General features: G+C 43.2%; 2 protein-coding genes across 3 annotated transcripts in view; both read left to right on the top strand.

Annotated features, from left to right (window-relative positions):
- Window positions 1-22,489, top strand: part of LOC121023457 (zinc finger protein 304-like) — a 498,588-nt gene that overhangs the window by 258,687 nt on the left and 217,412 nt on the right. The gene's annotated exons all lie outside the window — the stretch shown is intronic.
- On the top strand, window positions 18,187-19,989 carry LOC121023361 (zinc finger and SCAN domain-containing protein 4-like; the record flags this gene model as incomplete). The annotated part of the gene is made up of 3 exons (XM_040465179.1): window positions 18,187-18,558; window positions 18,990-19,155; window positions 19,247-19,989. Coding segments are annotated over 3 exons (1,281 nt in total), but the record flags the coding sequence as incomplete, so codon positions are not given.

The following is a 22,489-nucleotide window of genomic DNA, read 5'->3' as shown; positions in this document are numbered from 1 at the left end:
TGCTGGAAAGATCACAAGGTTTTTAGTCAATATGTGGGTGAGACTGCTGTTGAGTCTTTTCTAACGGGCTATGCAGATCTGTATAAGTTTGCCAGGCTGCCATGGTGCCACCACTTCTCCCAGACATTGTGTCCATTTGGGGCTGGATCTTTTTTTTTTTTTTTTTTTTTTTAGCCTCTCTTGTGCACTGTAGAACGTTGAGCAGCAACCCCAGCCTCCATGCACTAGATGCCAATAGCACCACCATTCAGTTGTGACAACCACAGTTGTCTTTGGGTGGCCCCTGCAAGTGAGGGCAAAATTTCTCCAAGTTGGGAACTCCTGCTCAAGTTAGTTAAGGCTCCTTATGCCTTCTGGAGGATTTTCAATAGAGTATAATTTTCATAAATGTCACCGTTATTTTATGCTACTGTTTTGGATTCCTGCATAATGTACGTGTTTTATTTATTTCACTGTTGTACACTCTAAGTCTAAAGTTCTCTCTTAGCCAGCAAGAGAGCGGGATGCAGGATGAAAAACGAGAGATAGCTAATGTCTGGGAAAAGACAAGAGCCCTGAATAAGGGGCCTTGCCCCGTTTTTATTAGGATCAGAAGGCTTACAAACATGGCGGTAGACGTGCACAGAGAGACAATGAATCTGTGAACATTAACTTGGGGACGTGAGGGAAAGGGGGTCTTGAAGATATTTGCGGTTAGGGGTTTGGGTAACAAAATCTAGGCACTGGGCAGCCTGGCGGAAGGTTGTTTACAGGGGATGTGAGGCAGCACCTCTGTTTATCTCAGCCTAGGGGATGATACAGGTAGGACACGTGACCTCAGGGTTGACAAGACACCTTTTCTTTTGTTAATCATCTCCACTCTGGGCAGCTTCACCTGCAGCACAGTGCAGTGGTCTATAGCCCAATTTGCCTGCTTACTTAACTTGGTCCTTCCTTCCTGTGAAAGCAGGTTTCTGCTATAGTATTCAATTGGGGGACGTTTTTGCCCTGAATGCCTAATCTTGCTTACCTCATATACCTTTGTATTGGATGCCTTTGCACCCCCTGTCTATTCTCGGTGCCTCTGCACCCCCTCTCTATTCTGGGTGCCTTCGCACCTCCCTATTTCTGGGGTCCTGATCTTGTTTACCCAAACTTGGGTGGAGCATCCTGTGGCTTTGTGCTTCTTTATGCCTTGTTAACCCACTGGTGTAAGCCCGGGGGATTCCTAAGCTTATTCTCCACATTTCACCAACAGTTTGAACTTTTATTACCTAAATTTAAAATATTTTTGTCTTTTCTCAGATCACTTAACTGCAAACGTGAATGGTCTTTTTTTTTTTTTCCCAGTTTTTATCATAGTAAACATTATTTCTCTCTATTTATCCAACTATTATCCTCCTCTTACTTTAAGGATGTTATAACAATTTTAAATTTTCCTTGCTACAACAGTAGTTTTATGGAAATGTTGTGTAGTTCATATGACACCTTGAATATTATTTTATTTCCAGAGAATGAAAAACCATATGTATTGTACCAGATTCCTACCTTTTTACCCCTTGGCCAAATGCTCTCCTTACTCCCTTCTCAGTTATTTTGTCACATGGATCTTGGTTCCATTGACTCTGTGATGATCCCATCGTAGTGACACCATTCCTTCTCCACAGAGCTGAGATTTCATGTTGCATCACTGTAATGATTCCCTTGGAAAGAGACTCTAGAACCTTTGTCTCCCACTTTAAAAAGTTTTGGTTAATCATATCTCAATCCTGTTGGACATAAACTCTCTGCTTCTTCTACTGCCATGCTGTAATAATGCTGTAAAGAAACAGGCACCAGACTGCCTGGTTTTGATATAAATTTATGGAGCTAGATATCAAGTGGTATCGTAAGTGCTGCACACCTGAAAGTTCTCCCTGAAATGTTTGATATCAAATATTCTAAGAAAGTCTTCTCAGGTCTACTCTCACCACTCCCTTTATATTCCAGACATCCCTTATGCTGTAGTGATATCAAGATCTCATAATTCTTTGAGGATTTAAAAGCAGAAAGATAGGATTTTCCCATGTGTTTCTACCACCAATTGACAACTTACCTCTACCCACATTCTCTGTCTTTCCTTTTGTTACAGCAGAAAATAGATCTTTCTGTGATCAAGATCTTGGCTTCTCAAGGACTTTACACCTACAGCTAATTACCTTCTCTCTATACCGTTAACCATTTTTCCTCCTTCCAGATTATTCCTGACAATGTTAAAACGGTTGCATCACCAATACAAAACATTACATGGATATCTAACTTCCTCCAGCTGATACTGTACTTCCCCTACTTCTCATCATAGCAAAAATTGTACTGGAGAGTGGCCATTTCTTGTCTCCTCTTCCACTACCCACTCCAAGGAGGTCTATGTCCTTTGTTGTGAATATTCTCATTCCCTAATTTATGGTTACACCAATTTATTGCTCAACAGGTCTTCAGCAGAATTAACGTTCTTTGTAAGCTTGACACCATATTACAAATTGAATGCCCTTTACCCTTAGAACTAAATTCAGACTCCTCCTGTTCAAGAAAATCTTACACAAATTATCTTCTGCCTTTAAAAAATATCTTTTCTATTTGCTTAATCATTTATTGAATAGGTAGTTATTGAATGATTACATTCCGGATTATATTCTGGCCCTGGAGATTCCACAGTGAACAAATAAGCCGAGTTCTTTTTTTTCAGTTTGTTTGTTTGTTTGTTTGTTTGTTTATTTATTTTAGGGGGTGGGGGAGGGAGAGCACAAGCAGGGGAGGGGCAGAGGGAGAGGAAGAACCTAGAGCCTGAAATTTAGGCATTTCAGATTTCAGACATGCAAACACTTTCCCAGCGAGATACCAGACACTCTGCCTGCCTTGTCCTCACCCACCTCATCCCCCTGTCTCACCACCATTGGGTCTTCCTGCCTGGTCCCTGAACTTCTTCACCTCCTACCACACACTTGAGGGCTTGAACACCTGAGAATATCATAGCCTTTCCTGTCATAGGCTGGCTGCTCCCTTCACGGATGCACCCCCTTCCCAGGTCATCCCAATTTGCCTGCCTTCCTTTTGGGACTCCTTTTGACCATATTGTGCTCCCTCTGTTTCTATCTTCTTTCTTATTACACAATCATTATTGAGCACCAGTTACAGTTGTGGTGCTACTTTTAGGGATATAAAGATTTAAAAATATGTCTTCCTATGACAGGTTATATTTTCGGCTGTTTTGTGCTGTTTCTTTTTTGTTTCCTTTGATTTTTAGGTGTTCTCCTCAATCTGATCATCTATCTTGCTACTAACCTTAAAAATAGGGGCACCTGAGTCAGTTAAACATCTGACTCTTGATCTCAGCTCAGGTCTTGATCTCAGGGTTGTGAGTTCAAGCCCTTCATTGGGCTCCACACTGGGTGTGAAGCCTACTTAAAAAAAACAATTAAGGTGTGCCTAGGTGGCTCAGTAGGTTAAGCTCCCGAGTCTTGATTTGGGCTAAGGTCATGATCTCATGGTTCATGAGAGATCTAGCCCGGCATCTCTGTTTGGGACTCTCTCTCTCTCCCTCTTTCTGCCCCTCTCTCCCGCAACTAAATAAAAATTAAAATTTTTAAAAATTTTCCTTCTCTTTTTTTATTGTCTTAAGACATATCATATTATTCTCAGTAACATTTTCTGCATTTTTAAAAAACATATCTTCTTATTTCTGGTGACTTTTCCCTTTCCTTATCTCCTTAATTATTTTTATATGCTTATTTTAATTTCTTCATTATTCTTTTCCTCCCTTTGTTCCAAGTAGGATGTGTTGTTTAATATGGACTTTTTTTGGATTGTGCACTTCCTCCGTCTCTAGTTACTTACCCTGGTTATATGAAATCCTGTCTCCTGTGTGTGTACACAGGAAGGAATACAGTTCAGCATGTGCTCTGTTAGATCTGGCTAGTGCATAGTGACAAGGGGATCAGGGAAGACAATCCAGCTCCCTCCACACTGGGTGGCCCGGCTGCTCAGTTTTCATCTTTACGTGGCCCCAGGGAAGCAGCACTGGGCAGAGGTGTGTCCAACCCACGGTCATAGTTGCCCAAGTCAGCAAGCTGAGTAGGGATAGTATGGTAGCCTGGGGGCCACTGATCACTTTGACTTGCCAATATCCTCAAACCCCCTCGACATCACCATCTAGTCCAGCAGTAAAAGAGGTAGCTGCTGCCCCAAGGTGATTTAGGTGAGCAATTAAATTGAATTAAAGTGATTTTCTCAATTCCTCCCTTCCCTGAAGCCTTTGACTTCTGTCCTTTGACTTTGATTTCTAGATAGGCTTTGATTTCCCCCAGGGCTTTCTCACAGGGCTTCTCTAGTTTCTAGAATCTGAGTGTCCACTAGCTTCTCATTTCTCTGTGGTGATTTGGGGACATAGCCAGTCGCCCATGTGTCACTTCCCTGCAGCTCTCTCGAAATACCTACTCCATAATTCCCTCTGGTCCAGTCTGATTCTCCCCTCCCTATTGCTGCCATACCATTTGGGGGAGGCTTTTCACCTTCTCTTGCTGGAATATGCGTCTAAATTGGACACATACTGAATAAGACCTCCCAAGTGCCAGTTCCGTGTAGACTGCTGATAGAAATAGTGGGCAACATAACAGATGAAAATCCCCGCCCTCTGTTTGACTAAATCCCATGGTGGAGGTAGGGGAGTGATAAACAAAAAATAAGAGAAATGGGTAGAATGTTGAGCTTGCCCAGCGGAGGTAAGGGATAAGGAGAAAAATCAGTGGATGGGGGAAAGGGGACTTTCAGGGCTTAGCTGCAAGTTTTAGAAAGCATGTCCAGCCCGTGAACAAAGACCTGGCAGGAATGCAGGAGGGCTGGGTGGGGACGGTGCACCCAGCAGAAGGAAGAGCTAATAGAGGCCAGCGATGGGAGCAGAGCTGCTGGACCCCGTGTGTACCCGGTGAGGCTCAAGCAGAGCAAGGGGGCCAGAGGAGGGGCTGAGTTGGATAGGGTGTGGGGCCAGGTCACCAGGGTCTCCAGGCTACTGTTAGGAATCTGGCTTCTGCTCTAAGTCAGTACTCCTCAGAATGTGGTCAGAGGACACAGCCCATCTCCACTCTCTTCTGTCTGCAGCAAGGCTGGTGCAGAAATGGTGACCAATCATTTAGACACCGTTAGAGCAAGTTGACCGTGTGTTACATCTAAAGACATCAAAGGCCTTCCATTGTGGGTAATGGCTTTCTTGTTAATTTTATATTTCTAGTAAGTTATTTAACTGCATCTTGTGAAAGTGAGTCCATGACAGATGGGAAGGAGTCCCACCAGGAGTCCCTGGTGAAGGAGGGGGGCAAGTCCTTCACTGCAGGCGGCTGGGAAGTTCCACAATGATAGGAGGAGCCAGTCAGACTTGGTTATAACAGGGTCTCTCTGGTGGCTGTTTGGAGAATGGGCTGAAGACGGGCTGGAGGAGAGGCCGGTGGGGAGCTGACCTCAATAATCCGAGAGAAAAGCGTAGGGGCTGGGCTGAAGGTCCTGGCTGTGAAGGGGTTAAAAGTCGCTTGATTCTGGATACAACTTGAAAGCAGAGAGAAGATGGCAATGATTACGTTGCCGCCCCAGTCCCTTGTTGAACCCAATCCCTTTTGCTACCCAAACTCTCCCTCATCTACGAGATGGTCTCGTTCCATTGAGTCAGGAAGTGCTGAGTTTCATAGAATCTCTTCTGTCACCTTTCTTCCTACTCAGTGCAGGACAGACCCCACCAGCCAGATTTTCCAACCAGGAGCCTCACACCAATGTAACTTCCCCTTCACACTGTCCTGACACGAAGTGTCTCAAATATGGTGTACGTTCTCAGCAGAAAATAAGCACCTGTCTCTCCCTTTCCACTGAGGTGATTTTTGTCTTAGTCCTGTGGTCTCTCTGCTCCACTAGGAACCCCACTTCTGGGGTCCCAGAGCACCCTCTGATTCACTAGCCTGGGATTGACATAGGGAGGGAGAATATTAACCTTGTTCTCCGCCCTACTTGCAATCCACAAATCTCATAAAATTAGGAAGTAGTAGGGGCACCTGGGTGGCTCGTCGGTTAAGTGTCCGGCTTCGGCTCAGGTCATGACCTCACGACTCCTGAGTTCGAGCCCCACGTTGAGCTCTGCGCTGCTGGCTCAGAGTTTGGAGCGTGTTTCAGGTTCTGTCTCTGCCTCTCTTTCTCTGTGTCTCTTTCTGTCTCTCTCAAAAATAAACATTAAAATTTTTTTAAAAAATTAGAAAGTGTTAGCAAGTTTGTAAGAGACTCACTTAAGACTAAACTTGGCCAGAATTTATGTGAGATTAATGTTAATTTTTTTTAATGTTTATTTACTTTTGAGAGAGAGAGAGAGACTGCAAGAGGAGGGAGGGGCAGAGAGAGAGAGGGGAACAGAGAATCCAAAGCGGGCTCCACGATGACAGCAGAGAGCCCGAAGCAGGGCCCATCAAACTCATGGACTGGACCGTGAGATTGATGAAGTTTTGGGGTGATGGGTTTGTGGGGTCTGGGGCCGACACCCAAGAAATACTTTTTTTAATTTTTTTTAACATTTATTTATTATTGAGAGGCAGAGAGACACAGAGTATGAACAGGGGAGGAGCTGTCAGCACAGAGCCCGACGCGGGGCTTGAACCCACAAACCGTGGGATCGTGACCTGGGCTGAAGCCGGATGCTGAACTGAGCCACCTAGGCGCCCCTAAAAAAATTTTTTTTTTTTAACATTTATTTATTTTTGAGACAGAGACAGAGCATGAATGGGGGAGGGTCAGAGAGAGGGAGACACAGAATCTGAAACAGGCTGCAGGCTCTGAGCTGTCAGCACAGAGCCCGACGCGGGGTTCGAACTCACAAACCGTGAGATCATGACATGAGCAGAAGTCGGCCATTTAACCGACTGCGCCACCCACGCGCCCTCCCCCCCCCCACATTTTTTTAATGTGATTTTATTAAATCACAGGGACAGGGCCCATGGGCAGCAAGTGTGGGGGGGTGACCGTTTTATGGAATCGGGGAGATACAGTCAAAGGGAGTTTCCGAAGAGACTTTCTCAGGCTACAGACTTACTGGAGGCCTAGCTATTGTCAAGCTAAGGTTGTTTATCCCTCTAGCAAAGCATTAACATTAAGACAGTAGGGAGTTCCTGGACTTTAAAGCCAATTGATGGGGTTGCCTTTTTCTTGTGAACTGGTGGAGACTCTTATTTTTGTTTGTTTTTTTGTCCTTACCTGTTTTGGCATAGCCGGAGTGTCTGGGGAATATCATACATGTCCCACCTGGTGGGGGCGGGGTTTGCTGGTAGCCTGAAATTTGCCCTCAGCTTGCCCCATGCCCCTGCATCAAGACCGTGGCCTGAGCGGAGTCGGATTAACGACTGAGCCACCTGGGCGCCCTGTGCATGCTCATCTTTGTACGCCCACTCAATTGTGAGTATTGTTACATTTCACTGCAGAAATATTAGTGTGTTTGGTGTTGGCCAATTGCCCCACCCCCAGGGGTGTTGTGTAATAAGGTATTGGAGAGGTGGAGCTTAGGTCGGATGAAAATTCCATCAACAGGACGGATTTTATCCAATCACATCTGTAAATGCATCCCTGACCCCAGACCCTATAGGAGGGAGGAGCCTCCGGAAGGCCCGTCAGATGGGCCCTGTGCGGAGTGTGAGTCACACCGCCCCTGGCATTTAGCCCAGGCTCGCCCGGTTTGAAGTTCAGTCTTCCTCAGGAGGTGAGTTTCCAGAATGAAAGGGAAATTTCCAGTTGTGTGCTTTTGTTTTGTGCATGTGTACGTGGGCATAATCACTGGGGAAAAATTCCTAGGTACAAAAATGCAGGGCTTCTTCAGGCATTGGGCATGGTCTATTTTGACAGTTGCTCTGGCTCAATAAGGGCTTGATATTGTGAGTCTATGAAAGCCTGGTTTGACTGAAAGAGAGTTCTTCCTCGAGAAAGTCTTTTTGTATGGCTGTTGTCTTGTTAATTTTGTTTCTAGTAAGTCGTTTTTATGGCATCTTGTCAATGTGTTGGTCCGCAGCACATGGGGGTGGGGGCTAAAATGTAAAGGGCCGCTGTCAGCTGTTTAGCTTACCTTACCTCTTGCTGGGGGCTGTTCACGTGTTCTCCATATATCGACTCATTGAGCTCCAGTGACAACTCTAAGAGAATTTTTTTAATGTTTATTTATTTTGAGAGAGTGCATGTGTGCATGCCCCCCCCCCCCCCCCCCCGCCTTGAGCCGGGGAGGGGCAGAGAGAGAGGGAGGGAAAGAGAGAGAGTTCTCAGCAGGCTCTACACCCAGTGGTTCCATCTCACGACCATGAGATCATGACTTGAGCCTAAATCAAGAGTCGAAGGCTTAACTGACTGAACCACCCAGGCGCCACAGTATGAATTTTTTTTAAGATACAGATCTTTGAATTACTTACTATAAATAAAATTGAAAAGGACAGAAAAATAAATTACATGGAAAATAGATTTATTTTTTTAATGGGGTATAATTGAAGATTTACTCTCTCAGCAACTTCAAAATGTGCCCTATGATATTAACTATAGTCACCGTGCTGTATGTTATATCTCCATGACTTATTTATAGCTGGCAGCTTGTACTTTTTTTTTTTAATTTTTTTTTTTTACATTTATTTATTTTAGAGAGAGAGGGAGACAGAATCTGAAGCAGGCTCCAGGCTCTGAGCTGTCAGCACAGAGCCCGATGAGGGGCTGGAACTCACAGACTGTGAGATCATGACCTCAGACAAGTGAGCCACCCAGGCGCCCTGAGGCAGCTTGTACTTTTTGATCCCTTTCATGCATTTTGCCACCCCTCACCCCTTCCTTCTGGCAATTACCCATCTGATCTTTATGAGCTTGGGTTTTTGTTTTAAAATGCCACATACAGTGAGATCGCATGGTATTTGTCTTTCTGTCTCAGTCTGACATGTTTCATTAAGCATAATTCCCCAAGTCCCATCGCGTTTCGTCGCAAATCACAAGATTTCATTCTTTGTTATGGTTGAATAGTATTCTGATTATGTATGTTTATATATAAATATTATAAGTAAATGTGAAATAAAAATATAAATGTATGTATCACATGTTTATCCACCCCTCCTTTGACACGTAGGTTGCTTTCACATCGTGGCTGTTGTAAACAGTGCTGCAATGAACATGGCAGTGCAGATACCCTTTTGAGTAGTGTCTTCATTTTCTTTGTGTAAATACCCAGAAGCGGAATTGCAGGATCATATAGTAGTTCTGTTTAATTTTTTTAGGGACCTCTATACTGTTTTCTGCAGTGGCTGCACCACTTTACATTCCTACCAACAGTGCACCTTTTTTCCTCGTCTTCTTGACTCGATCTTCCAAGCATCGTGCCTATAGTTGCCCATAAAATGTGGTTTGCAAATAGAAATAAATGTCAAGTAGTGGCAAACTCAGTTTCATCTGTACTGGCTTCCACATTCCATTGGGAAAGGGCAGGGATTAGAAACACAGATAAACATAAATTTGTAGCTTTGGTAAAAAGCGGTGAAGCAGAGATAAATGTCCACAAGGAACAGTAACTTTATAAAGAAAAAAAACCCCAGCAAATGTAATAAGGGAAAGTTTCCTAAGGGATGTATCATTGGACTGACACGATGGTGTAGCTAGGGGTGGCCAGACAGACCGTCTGTGCATGATGTAGGAATTTTCAGCACGGGAGGAGTCATTTCTATGGATTTCGGCCTATCTCTTTTTTTTCTTCAAAATTTTATTTAAAAATTTTTTAATTTTATGTTTGTTTATTTTTGAGAGGGAGAGAGACAGAGCATGAGTGGGGGAGGAGCAGAGAGAGAGGGAGACATGGACTCTGAAATAGGCTTCAGGCTCCGAGCTATCAGCACAGAGCCCTATGTGGGGCTCGAACTCACAGACCTTGAGATCATGACCTGAGCCAAAGTCGGCAGCCCAACCGACTAAGCCACCCAGGTGCCCCTCTTCAAAATTTTAAATTCCAGTTATTTAACATACAGTTAGTTAGTTTCAGGTGTAGAATGTAGTGACTCATATAACACCCAGTGCTCATCACAAGTGCCCTCCTTAACACCCATCACCTATATAACCCATCTCCCCCACCCACCTCCCCTCTGGTAACCATCGGTTTGTTCTCTACAGTTAAGAGTCTGTTTCCTGGTTTGCCTCTCTCCCCCCATCTCTGTGTTCATCTGTTTTGTTTCTGAAATTCCACATAGGAGTGAAATCATATGGTATTTGGCTTTCCCTGACTGACTTATTTCACTTAGCATAGAACTCTCTAGCTCCATCCACGTCATTGCAAATGGCAAGGTTTCGTTCTTTATGGCTGAGTAGCATTCCATTATATATATATACACATACATACATACATACACACACACACACACACACACACACACACACACACCACATCTTCTTTATCCATTCATCAGTCAGTGGACATTTGGGCTCTTTTCATATTTTGGCTATTGTAGATAGTGCTGCTATAAACACCGGGGTGCATGTAACCCTTTGAATTAGCATTTTTGTATCCTTTGGGCCTTTGGATAAATACCTAGTAGTGCAATTGTTGTATTGAAGGTAGTTCTATTTTAACTTTTTTTGAGGAACCTCCATACTGTTTTTCAGAGTGTCTGCACCAGTTTGTACTGCCACCAACCACAGTAAGAGGGTTCCCCCTTTCTCCACATCCTTGCCTGTGCTGTTAATTTTAGCCATTCTGACAGGCATGAGTTGATATGTCATTGTAGTTTTGATTTGTCATGATGTTGAGCGTCTTTTCATGTGTCTGTTAGCCCTCTATGTCTTCTTTGAAAAATGTCTGTCTTCTGCCCATTTTTTAACTGGATTATATGGTTTTTTGGTGTCACTTTTACATGTTTTTTAAATATATTTTGGATACTGTCAGATATGTCTATTTACAAATATCTTCACCCATTCTGTACGTTGCCTTTTAGTTTTGTTGATTGTTTCCTATGCTGTGCAGAAGCTTTTTATTTTGATGAAGTCCCAATACTTTATTTTTGCTTCTGTTTCCCTGGCCTCAGGAGACATATCTAGTAAGAAGTTGCTACGGCTGATGTCAAAGACTTTACTGCCTGTGTTCTCCTCTAGGATTTTGATGGTTTCCTGTCTCACATTTAGGTCTTTCATCCAGTTTGAATTTATTTTTGTGTGTGGTATAAGAAAGTAGTCCAGTTTTATTCTTTGGCATGTTGCTGTCTAGTTTTCCCAACACCATTTATTGAAGAGACTGTCTTTTATCCACTAGATATTCTTTCCTGCTTTGTTGAAGATTAATTAACCATTTAGTTGTGAGTTCATTTCTGGGCTTTCTGTTCTATTGATCTATGTATCTGTTTTTGTGTCAGTACCGTACTGTCTTGATTACTACAGCTTTGTAATGGAACTTGAAGTCTGGAATTGTGATGCTTCCAACTTTGCTTTTCTTTTTCAAGATTGCTTTGGCTATTCAGGGTCTTTTGTGGTTCTGTAAAAATTTTAGGATTGTTTTTCTAGCTCTATGAAAAGTGCTGGTGCTATTTTGATAGGGATTGCATTAAATGTGTAGGTTACTTTGGGTGGGAAAGACATTTTCACAATATTTGTTCTTCCAATCCATGAGCATGGAATATTTTTCCATTTCTATGTGTCTTCTTCCATTTCTTTCACCAGAGTTTTATAGTTTTCAGAGTACAGATCTGTTATCTCTATGGTTCTTATCCTTTCTTTTATTAATGTGGTGTATCATGTTGATTTGTGAATATTAAAACACCTTGCAACCCAGGAATAAATCCCACTTGATCGTGGTGAACAATTCTTTTAATGTGTTGGTGTATTCAATTTGCTATTTGAAAATTTTTGCATCCATGTTCATTAGGGATATTGGCCTATAGTTCTCTGTTTTAGTGGAGTTTTTATCTGGATTTAGAATCAGTAATGCTTGCCTCATAGAAGAGTTTGAGTTTTTTCCTTCCATTTCTATTTTTTGGGATAGATTGAAAGGAATGGGTATTAACTCTTTAAATGTTCAGTAGAATTCCCCTGGGAAGCCGTCTGACCCTGACTTCTGTTTGTTGGGAGATTTTTGATTACTGTTTCAATTGCTTTGTGTTATTGGTCTGCTCAAGTTTTCTATTTCTTCCTGTTTCAGTTTTGGTAGTTTGTACATTTCTAGGAATTTATCTGTTTCTTCCAAGTTGTCCAATTTGTAGGCATATAATTTTTCACAATATTCTCTTATAATTGCTTGTATTTCTGTGATGTTGGTTGTTATTTCTCCTATCATTTGTGATTTTATTTATTGGGGCCCTTCCTCTTTTTTTGATAAATCTGGGTAGGAGTTTATAAATTTTATTAATTTTTTCAAAGAAATCAGTTCCTAGTTTCATTGATCTGTTCTAATTTTTTTTTTAGTTTCTATATCATTTATTTCTGATCTAACCTTTATTATTTTCCTTCTGCTGGCTTTACGCTCCGTTTGTTCTTTTTCTAATTCCCTTAAGTGTAAGGTTAGGTTGTTTATTTGAGGTTTTTCTTGCTTCTTGAGGTAGGAGTGTATGGCTATATACTTCCCTCTTAATACCACTTTTGATGCATCCCAAAGGTTTTGGACCATTGTATTTCATTTTCATTTGTTTCCATGTATTTTTTAATTTCTTCTTTGATTTCCTGGTTGATCCATTCGTTGTTTGGTAGCATGTTGTTTAACCTCCATATATTTGTGGTTTTTCCACTTTTTCTTGTGGTTGACTTAAAGTTTCATAGTTTTGTGGTGGGAAAACATGCATTGTATGATCTCAATTGTTTTGTACTTCTTAAGCCTGATTAGTGACCTAATATGTGACCTATTCTGGAGAAGGTCCCATGTGCACTTGAAAAGAATGTGTAGGGGCACCTGGGTGGCTCAGTCAGTTAAGCATCCAACTCTTGATTTTAGCTTGGGTCATGATCTCATGGTTCATGGGTTTGAGCTCTGTGTCGGGCTCCCGCACTGAAAGTGCAGAGCCTGCTTGGAATTCTCTCTCTCTCTCTGTCTCTCTCTCTCTCTGCCCCTCCCATGGTCAAATAATCTTAAAAAAAAAAAAAAAAGAATGTATATTCTACTGCTTTAGGATGGAATGTTCTGAATATATCTGTTAAGTCCATCTGGTCCAATGTGTAATTCAAAGCCATTGTTTCCTTGCTGATTTTTAGCTTAAGTGGTCTAAATGGGATATTAAAGTCCCTTACTATTTTATTATCATTTCATTCCTTTATGTTTGTTTTTAGTTGTTTTATATATTTGGGTGCTTTCATGTTGAGGATATATTGTTACTCTAGGTTTCTTTTGATGTCCGTTTGCATGATAAATGTTTCTTCATCCCCTCACTTTCAATGTGCAGGTATCTTTAGGTTGAAAGTGAGTCTCTTGTAGGCAGCATATCAATGGGTCTCATATTTTAATCCATTCTGATACCTTTTGTCATTTGATTTGGAGCATTTAGTCCATTTACATTCCGAATAATTGTTGATATGTATTTAGTGCCATTTTATTACTTTTTCTCAGTTTCTGGAGATTTTCCCTGTTCCTTTCTAGTCTTTGTCACTTTTGATCTTTCCCACTCAAGGAGTCCCCTTTAATATTTCTTGCAGGACTGGTTTAGTGGTCATGAACTCCTTTAGTTTTTGTCTGGGAAACTCTTTATCTCTCCTTCTATTTTGAATGATAGCCTTGCTGAATGGAGTATTCTTGGCTGCATAATTTTCCCATTCAGTACATTGAATATACACTACCACTGCCTTCTGGTTTGCCAAGTTTCTATGGAGAGATCTGCAGGTGGCCTTATAGGTCTTCCCTTGTGAGTTAGACTCCTTTTGTCTTGCTGCTTTAAGGATTTTTTTCTTTATCGCCGTATTTTGCAAATTTAATTACAACATGTGTTGCTGTTGGCCTGCTTTTGTTGATTTTGATGCAAGTTCTCTGCGCCTCATGGATCTGGATGTCTGTTTCCTTTCCCAGATTAGGGACTTTTTAAGCTATTATTTCCTCACACAAACCTCTTGCCTCCTTTTCTCTCTCTTCTTTGGGACTCCTATGATATGAATGTTATTACGTTTGATGGAATCACTGAGTTCCCTAAGTCTATTCTAGTGATCTGTAGTTCTTCTCTTTTGTACTGTTTCATTATTTTTCATTATTCTATCTTCTATATTACTTTTCCCTCTGGTTCTTCCATTCTTGTGGTCATTACATCTAGATTGTTTCAAATCTGTTACTGTGTTTTTCATTTCTGTTTTTTTTTTTTAAACGCTTATTTATTATTGAGAGACAGACACAGAGCATGAGCAGGGGACCGGCCAAGAGATGGAGAGACACAGAATCTGAAGCAGGCTCCAGGCTCTGAGCTGTCAGCACAGAGCCGGATGTGGGGCTTGAACTCACAAACCGCGCACAAACCACGAGATCATGACCTGAGCTGAAGTCAGACGCTTAACCGACTGAGCCACCCAGGCACCCCTTTAATTTCTGGTTTTTAACTTTTATCACTGTGGTAAGGGCTTCCCTGAAGTCTTCCATTCTTTTCTCGTGCCTAGCAAGTATCCTTGTGTTTGCTGCTTTAAATTCTCCATCAGGCATATTACTTATATCTGCTTCAATTAGGTGTCTGGCCATGAACTTTTCTTATTTCATTTGGGATGAATTACTTCATCTTGGACATTTTGTCTATGTCTCTGTCTCTGTGTGTTAGAAAAGCCTGTTTTGTTTTCTGGTCCTGAGAGTAATAGCTTTATGATAAAGAGGCTGTTTGGTGTCCAGGGGCTGACGCTTCAAAGAGTGTCCCTGGTGTGTGTGTGCACTCTGCTGCTGTGTTTTGGCTGCTCCGTCCTTCAGTCCAGTCATCTGCAGACGCTCTCCTTGCCTGCGGTGGGCAGTGTTTGGGCCTTGGCCAGAGTGTGGGGGAGTTTTAACTAGGTGTGTTCTGGTCTGATTGTTAAATGAGACCTGATGCTACTTCCACTAGAACTGAAGCCTTGCAGAACTTTCTGGTTGGGAATCATGGTGTGGGCAGGGGTTTCTGCTGGTCTTCTGGGGAAGGGGCCCACTTGGCTGGCCCTGAGGCCCACTTGCCTGAGAAGGCCAATGCAGGCAGAGCACAGTGGGGCAGGACGTGATGTAAGTATGTTAGGCAGCCAGTGTCAGCATTGTCTGGGTTACTGAAGTTGGCTTATGCTGAGGGGCAGGGGAGGGAAATGGGCCAGTTCCTTTGTCCCTGGAGAGGGGTCTCCGCATTTGCTGCTCTTTTTAGGAAGCACTCCCAGAAGGGTGAATAATTTCCCTTCATGCATCCCAGTCATTTTTCAGATTGCTGTTTTCATACCGTCAGTCTCAAGGTTGCTTGCCTGCCTAGGGCCACGCAGTGCACTTCGGGCTCTATCCCAGCCAAGCCTGCTGACTTTTAAAACTCCAAACTTTAGCGACCTGGTATGGCGGGGTCCTGTGCTGGTCTTCGAGGGGAGGGTCTTGCCATGTGGGGACTGAGGGAGGCTTGATGGAGGACAGGCACAGCAGAGTGCTGCTATGTAGAATTTGGAGCAAAGCAGGCTAGACAGCCAGTGTCCGGGTTAGTCACCCTCAGCAGGTGTCTCTGTGCCTATGCTGAGGGGCAGGGGAGGGAAATGGTGCCTGCCAGCTCTTTTGTCCCCAGAGAGGCATCTCTGGGAATGCCATCTCTCATGGATGGGCCCCAGGATGCCTGCCTTCTCTCCAGGAGTAGGGCAGCACCCTCAGATCTCTATCCCAGCCAAGCCCACAGACCTCTAAAACTCCAGCCTTCGAGCCCCGCTGGTTGCAAAAACACAAAAATCAGCCCCTCCCACTTTCCCAGCCAAAACAGCTTTGGGGAAGTGTTGTCCTTGTGCATGTGCGCTCCACTCTTTCTTCTTCTCTTTCTCCGTGACCGGGAAACCACATCTCTGTACTTCCTACTTCCTGATGTGGCCTCCTCTCTCCCTCTAGTTGTGCAGTTTGTTCTTGCAGTCCTCAGGTCAATCTCTTGGGTATTCAGAATGATTTGATAAGATCCTCCTCCTACTTTGCCATCTTGGCTCCCCCACTCCTCAACCTGTCTCATTTTATTCACCTTCTTTACTTTTTCTAATACCTTGTTGTCTAACAATAATTGAAAGAACATGCTTTATACTAGATCATGGCCCTCACGTAATTATTATCACGTCAGTGTCATTTTTCACAAATCAAGTAACTGAATACATCTCAGTATTGGACACTATTCTGTTACTTTAAAAAAAATTTTTTTTTAGCATTTTTTTTTCATTTTTTTGAAAGACAGTGCGAACAGGGGAGGGACAGAGAGAGAGGGAGACACAGAATCTGAATCGGGCTCCAGGCTCTGAGCTGTCAGCCCAGAACCCAGTGCGGGGCTCAAACCCATGAACTGTGAGATCATGACCTGAGCCGAAGTCAGAAGCTTAACCAACTGAGCCACCCAGGCACCCCTGTTCTGTTACTTTTTATCTGTCTATCTTTGTGCCACTATGCCACCATCTTAACTATTATAGTCTCATAATAAAATGTTATTTGGTTGTGTAAATCCTCCAAATTTATCCTTCAGAAATAAGTTGCTGATCTATTAAATTTTTGCCTGTTGGTGTCCATGTCATTTTAGAATTGCTTTGTCAATTTCTCTCTCTCTCTCTCTCTCTCTCTCTCTCTCTTTCTCTCTCTTTCACATACACACACATACACACACACACAACATATTTTGGATTTTCCTTGAAATTGTATTGAATATATGAATCAATTTGGAGAGAACTGACATTTTCTATAATGAGTCCTTCAACCAATCCATAAATATGGCTTTTCCTTCTCAATATTATTTTGTAGTATGTGTGTAGAGGTTTTAAATATCTTTCATTACATATGTTCATAGGTGTTTGATGTTGGTCATTGAAGTGATAAAATTTTTACTTTAATTTTATCTGCTGTCTTATTAATAGAAATTTATTTTTGGAATATTGGCCTTGTATTGGGAACCTTGCTAAATTCACCTAGTCTAATATTCCTAGAATATTTTGGATTTTTCTTCAAATAAAATCAGGCCATCTATAATAGTTGATGTTGTTTCTGATCTTATTTCACTGATTAGGTACCAGTCAAATGTTACAAAGAGTTAATAATGGGCTTCTATTTCTCAATCTCAAGGGCAAAACTTTTAAGAATAATTTTTGCTGCAGTTTTGTTGTAAATGGTTTATCACACAATGGAAGTTCTCTTCTACTCCTAGTGTACTAAATATCTTTCTCAGGATTGAGTGCTGACTTTTATTACTTGTTTAATGTATCTACTGCTAAGATGATAGCATATTCTGTAAATTCAATAGTGTGATAAATTACATTCCTTTTTGAGATTTAACCCAAATTGTATATAAAAGCTAAAATCCACCAATTTGTGATATATTATTTTCCTTATATATGACTGAGTTTGATTTGCAGATATTAAGTATTTTTGCATCTATGCTCAAGAAAATTATTGGCAGGTAGTGTTTTTCTTTAATGTACTTGTAAGGTTTTATTATCAGCAAGGTTAATTAACTTCATTAACTAAAAGAGAAGTGTCTTTTCTATGATTTTGGTAAGACTAGCATTATTTCTTTCTTAAATGTCTCAAAATTCACCTGTGAAGTGATATGGGCCTGAAATTTATACTTTTTTTGTTAAAATTATGCCAGTGATATGATTAAATATATATCTATTGTATTTATAGCTTGCGGTTTTTAAATTTTTTTTTTCAACGTTTATTTACTTTTGGGACAGAGAGAGACAGAGCATGAACGGGGGAGGGGCAGAGAGAGAGGGAGACACAGAATCGGAAACAGGCTCCAGGCTCTGAGCCATCAGCCCAGAGCCCGACGCGGGGCTCGAACTCACGGACCGCGAGATCGTGACCTGGCTGAAGTCAGACGCTTAACCGACTGCGCCACCCAGGCGCCCCTAGCTCGCAGTTTTTAAACATCCACCACTATGTAACATTTGACTGTTAGCTAACTAGCAAAATAAGATGAGAAAATGTATCAAATATTATAGATGTCCCGATTTTGTCTTGAAACAGATCTCCAGAAACACAGGACTTCACAAACTGAATCCAGAAAGTTGAGTCTCTGATAAATATTACTGTGTGACCCATCCATGGATAACCTTGGATCAGGAAATAAAGACTTTAAACCCAGCCAAGGACCTGCTCTCCAAAAGGCAGAGGAGATCTCTGAGCTCCAGGACACCCAGCACAGCTTATTTCAAAATGGCAACAACTCGTTTGCAAAGCAGGAACTGCAAAGACTCTATAAATCATTTTACTTGTGGCTGCAGCCAGAAAAACACAGCAAAGATGAAATTATTTTTCAAGTGGTCCTGGAACAGTTTATGATCAATCGACACTGCAGTGATCGGTCTACATTGAAGGAGAAGTGGGAATCAGGTGGCAGAAACCTGGAGAAATTCATGGAAGGTCTGAGTGATGGTTGCATGAAGCCACCTGGCTTAGTGAGTACAAAGTTCTTCCCCCTGGAGTGAGGGTCCAAAAAGAGTAAGGAATAAGTAGTAGGCGACAGCTGGAAGTAGAGAAGGAAGTTATTGTAGACCCAGTTATTAGTCAGATCACACTCTTCCTCACCAAGGGGAATCTTTACCAACCTGTGTGAGCAAAAATAAAAAGTGTTACAGTCATTCCTTGGACATACAGGAACCAATATATTAATTTATTTAATTGCATTTTATTGATGAGGTGGTAGGAACTCACTGAGAAGTTATCAGTTGGGAAAAAACCTCAAAGGTGAGGAGAAATGCCTTGACAAGAGCTGCCTCTTCCCACAGAAAGCCTTAGTATTCCTCTTTTTCATTAGGGAAGACATACTAATGAAGATTATATAATAGTGATCATTGTTTTTTTGTTTTTGTTTTTGTTTTTGTAACAGGTCCACGTCCACATGCAGGGACAGGAAGCCCTCTTTTCTGAGAATATGCCCTTAAGAGAAGTCATTGTTCATTTCACCAAACAGTTGTCAGCAGGAACCCCAACAGGAGAGAACATGGGGACACCATCCTGTACTCCCCAGGATACTTCCCTGGCAACGGGACGAGGTGAGTGGGGCAGGCCAAGGTACCGGAGGAATGTTCTATGTGGACTTCTTCTTGGCTACAACTTCATGGAGTCACATTTTTGCCCTCACAGGAGATGAAGATAAAGAAAATGGTGGCAACATTGACCAAGTAAATGACGGTATTACTAATCAAGGCAATGAAATCCCTTCCCTACTCATTATCCAGGAAGAGGGCTGTCCTAGGCCTGAAGACGACAGTGTTTCTTTGAAGAATCCAGTCAGCTCTGGAAGAGCAGGTCTAGCTATCTCCGGGTCCCAGGAGGGGTGCCCAAAAGGACCCCCTTATCAAGATATCCTTATGGAGGTGGGACCAGGGTTTCTCTCTCAGCCAGTCAAGATCAGCCCTGAGCCTGTTCCTACCCACCAGAATGAGGGAATCTCCACATGTCAGGGACTCCAAGAAAGATCCCATGAAGCCCCCAGACCATATAGATGTGAAAAGTGTCCCAAGATCTTTAGGTATTTCTCTCAGCTAAAAGCCCATCAGAGAAGACACAATAATGAGAGGACATTTATTTGTGCTGAGTGTAACAAAGGCTTCTTCCAAGCATCAGACCTACACGTGCACCAGATCATTCATGTAAAAAAGAAGCCTTTCATGTGCAGCACATGTGAAAAGTCCTTCAGCCACAAAACCAACCTCCAGGCTCATGAGAGAATCCACACGGGAGAGAAGCCCTACGAGTGTTCCCTTTGCCGGAGAAGCTACCGCCAGTCATCCACCTATCACCGCCACCTGAGGACTCACCAGAAAATGGCCTTCAAAAGTGCTCCTTCCACACCAGAAGCTTCCTCAGCTGCAGCCCCAATGTAATGTACACAAATGTATATGCAAGTATGTATATTTCCATCGTACTTCTCTGTTTGGAAGATAATTTCTAATTTCCTGATTGTATTCTCCATTTCCTGTCTTACTCCATTAAAATATAACTTTAAGGAGGTCAGGGAATTTGTTCACTGAAGTATTTCTGGTACCTAGAAAAATGGCTGCCAAATTTCAAATGACCAATGACCATCTATTGAATGAATGTGTAATATTGGTGTTTATTCCTCAAAATCCAAGAATGTTCAGCCCCTGCGGCTCCCATTGGTCAAGTGAGGCTTTCCCTCCTGCTCCCGTCCTCTGTCCACACTCTTTATCTCTTGTGGGCTGCATGCACCTAAAGATACTTTCCAGTGTGAAAGTGAACTTTTATATTTAAGTTATATAATCAGTTAATTTACTGGAAATGTTAATGGCTAAATGGACCTGCATAAGACTAAAAGTTGCAGAATGCTATTTTAGTGATAGAAACCCGAAAGGTAGAATGTTTTCCCCTTCATTTCTTCCAAAGATAGCAGGTATGGGGGGATAGGGTGGGAGTTATTTTCAGAACAGGTTTGAAAGTGTGGTTTGGGTAATAAGAAAGCTTTTTGTGCAACACTGAAGCAAAAGTGCACATGGTGACACGTTATTTAGGATACTTTTGTGAGCTATCGTCCTCCTGGAAATTGGGAGTTTGGTACCCAAAGTGGGCCCACTCCATGGTGACTTAGAGAGTACACACGGTGGAGTTGCCACACGCAGTCAACTTTATTTGTACAAACACGGACAGATCGACAATGATCCTCAGGTGTCCACCCAGCGTTTCTTTTTTGTTTTTAAAAAATTTTTTTTCAACGTTTATTTATTTTTGGGACAGAGAGAGACAGAGCATGAACGGGGGAGGGGCAGAGAGAGAGGGAGACACAGAATCGGAAACAGGCTCCAGGTCTGAGCCATCAGCCCAGAGCCTGATGCGGGGCTCGAACTCACGGACTGTGAGATCGTGACCTGGCTGAAGTCGGACGTTTAACCGACTGCGCCACCCAGTGTTTCTAGCCAGAGCTCGTGGTTAAGGCTTTCAGGGAATCTGTTTCTACCCAAGTCTTTGTAAATTTGGCACCGAAGGTTAAATTCCCAGCGTGAAAAGGTCAAAACGAAGAATTATGGGAGTTGTCTAGCCTGCGGCCCACAGTGCTCTCTGGGAAGCTATCTCCTCGGTAGCAAAACCTGAGCAGGGATGGGACCTCTTCGGTTTGCGGAGGAAAGGGCACTCAAAGTGATTCCCCAGGTGGCAGCGAGCAGGGGCGGGGTTGGAGGCGGTGGCTGGAGGCCCCGCGGAATCGGGGAGGAACTGGCCGGTGAAAGCCGAGGCAGCACCAGGTTCTCCGAAGACTTCTGGGACTTGTAGTCCTGACGTCCAGTCGCACGCTGCGCATTGGGTACTGTGTTCTCCCGTGAGCTCTGCGCAGGCACGCGGTGGCTGTGGCTGGGAATCTCCGCCCCGAAGGTGGGGGGGTCCCGGTCTGAGCTCCGGGTTAGCCTGTGTCTGGAGTTTCTGTGTTCAGAGAAAGTCCCTTGGGTGTTTGGCGGCAAGGTAAAATTAGGATGTGCAGTGCGCCCGTCCGCAGGTCCTCAACTCTTTGCAAGGCCAGAGGTCCCACTTCTTGAGAGTGACCCGGTGCCCCCCACCCTCACGCTCCTTCCCTGGAGGAAGCCCTGACTCCAGGAAGACTCACAGGGCACAGGTCCACGTCCCCGGGAGGGCCTCGCTCCCCAGGTCGGAGCCCCGGAGCCGCGGTCCGTGTGGGCTCTCCTAGAGAGAACCTCGTGAGGTCTTCTGCACAGACGGCCTGTGCTTCAGGTCCCCGCAGCCACGTGGGATCCGAGGTCGCACGTTGGAGGAGGCAGCAGAGGAAGGGGCAGAGTCAGGTCGGCGGCATGGGGAGAGTTTGGGAGTACGGACCACCACAGCAGGGATTCAAGAGGCCACGGTGCCACAGCACGGACCGCAACAAGCAACCAGGAGAGATACACAGACCGGAGGAGAAGCTTGGATGGTGTTGGTACGCAGCGCGGAGCTCCTAACAACGGTCCGGGAGGCTCTCTCCCTGCCAGTCCCTGAAGAGGTAATTCATAGTGAGTGGGGAAGACGGCAGCCAATGACCGAGGACATAGCTCTTCTAAAGTTTGCATCCATAAGTATTCCCAAGTATATGGGTGTGCACCTTGACAGGGGACAGAGTTTCAGAAGGTCCAGCTTTGTGTCCCTTATGACTCCGCCCACCGCCAGAGCAAATACTGTCGAGATTTTCGGAATGCCTATACACTTATCTGAAGACCCTTGATGCTGGTACAAGCAAACGGATTGAGAGGAGAGAGATCACGTATTTCAGGGATATGCCCTTTATGACCCAGCTTTCCTTCCTGGTGACTGGAGAATATGATTATTTATTTATTTATTTATTTATTTATTTATTTATTATATTCAATTTTATTTGTTTTATTATTT

The sequence above is a fragment of the Herpailurus yagouaroundi genome, unplaced genomic scaffold (assembly GCF_014898765.1).
Source record: "Herpailurus yagouaroundi ecotype Mexico unplaced genomic scaffold, PumYag 557, whole genome shotgun sequence".
Taxonomy (NCBI): Eukaryota; Metazoa; Chordata; class Mammalia; order Carnivora; family Felidae; genus Herpailurus; species Herpailurus yagouaroundi.
This window is presented reverse-complemented; position numbering and strand designations above follow the sequence as displayed.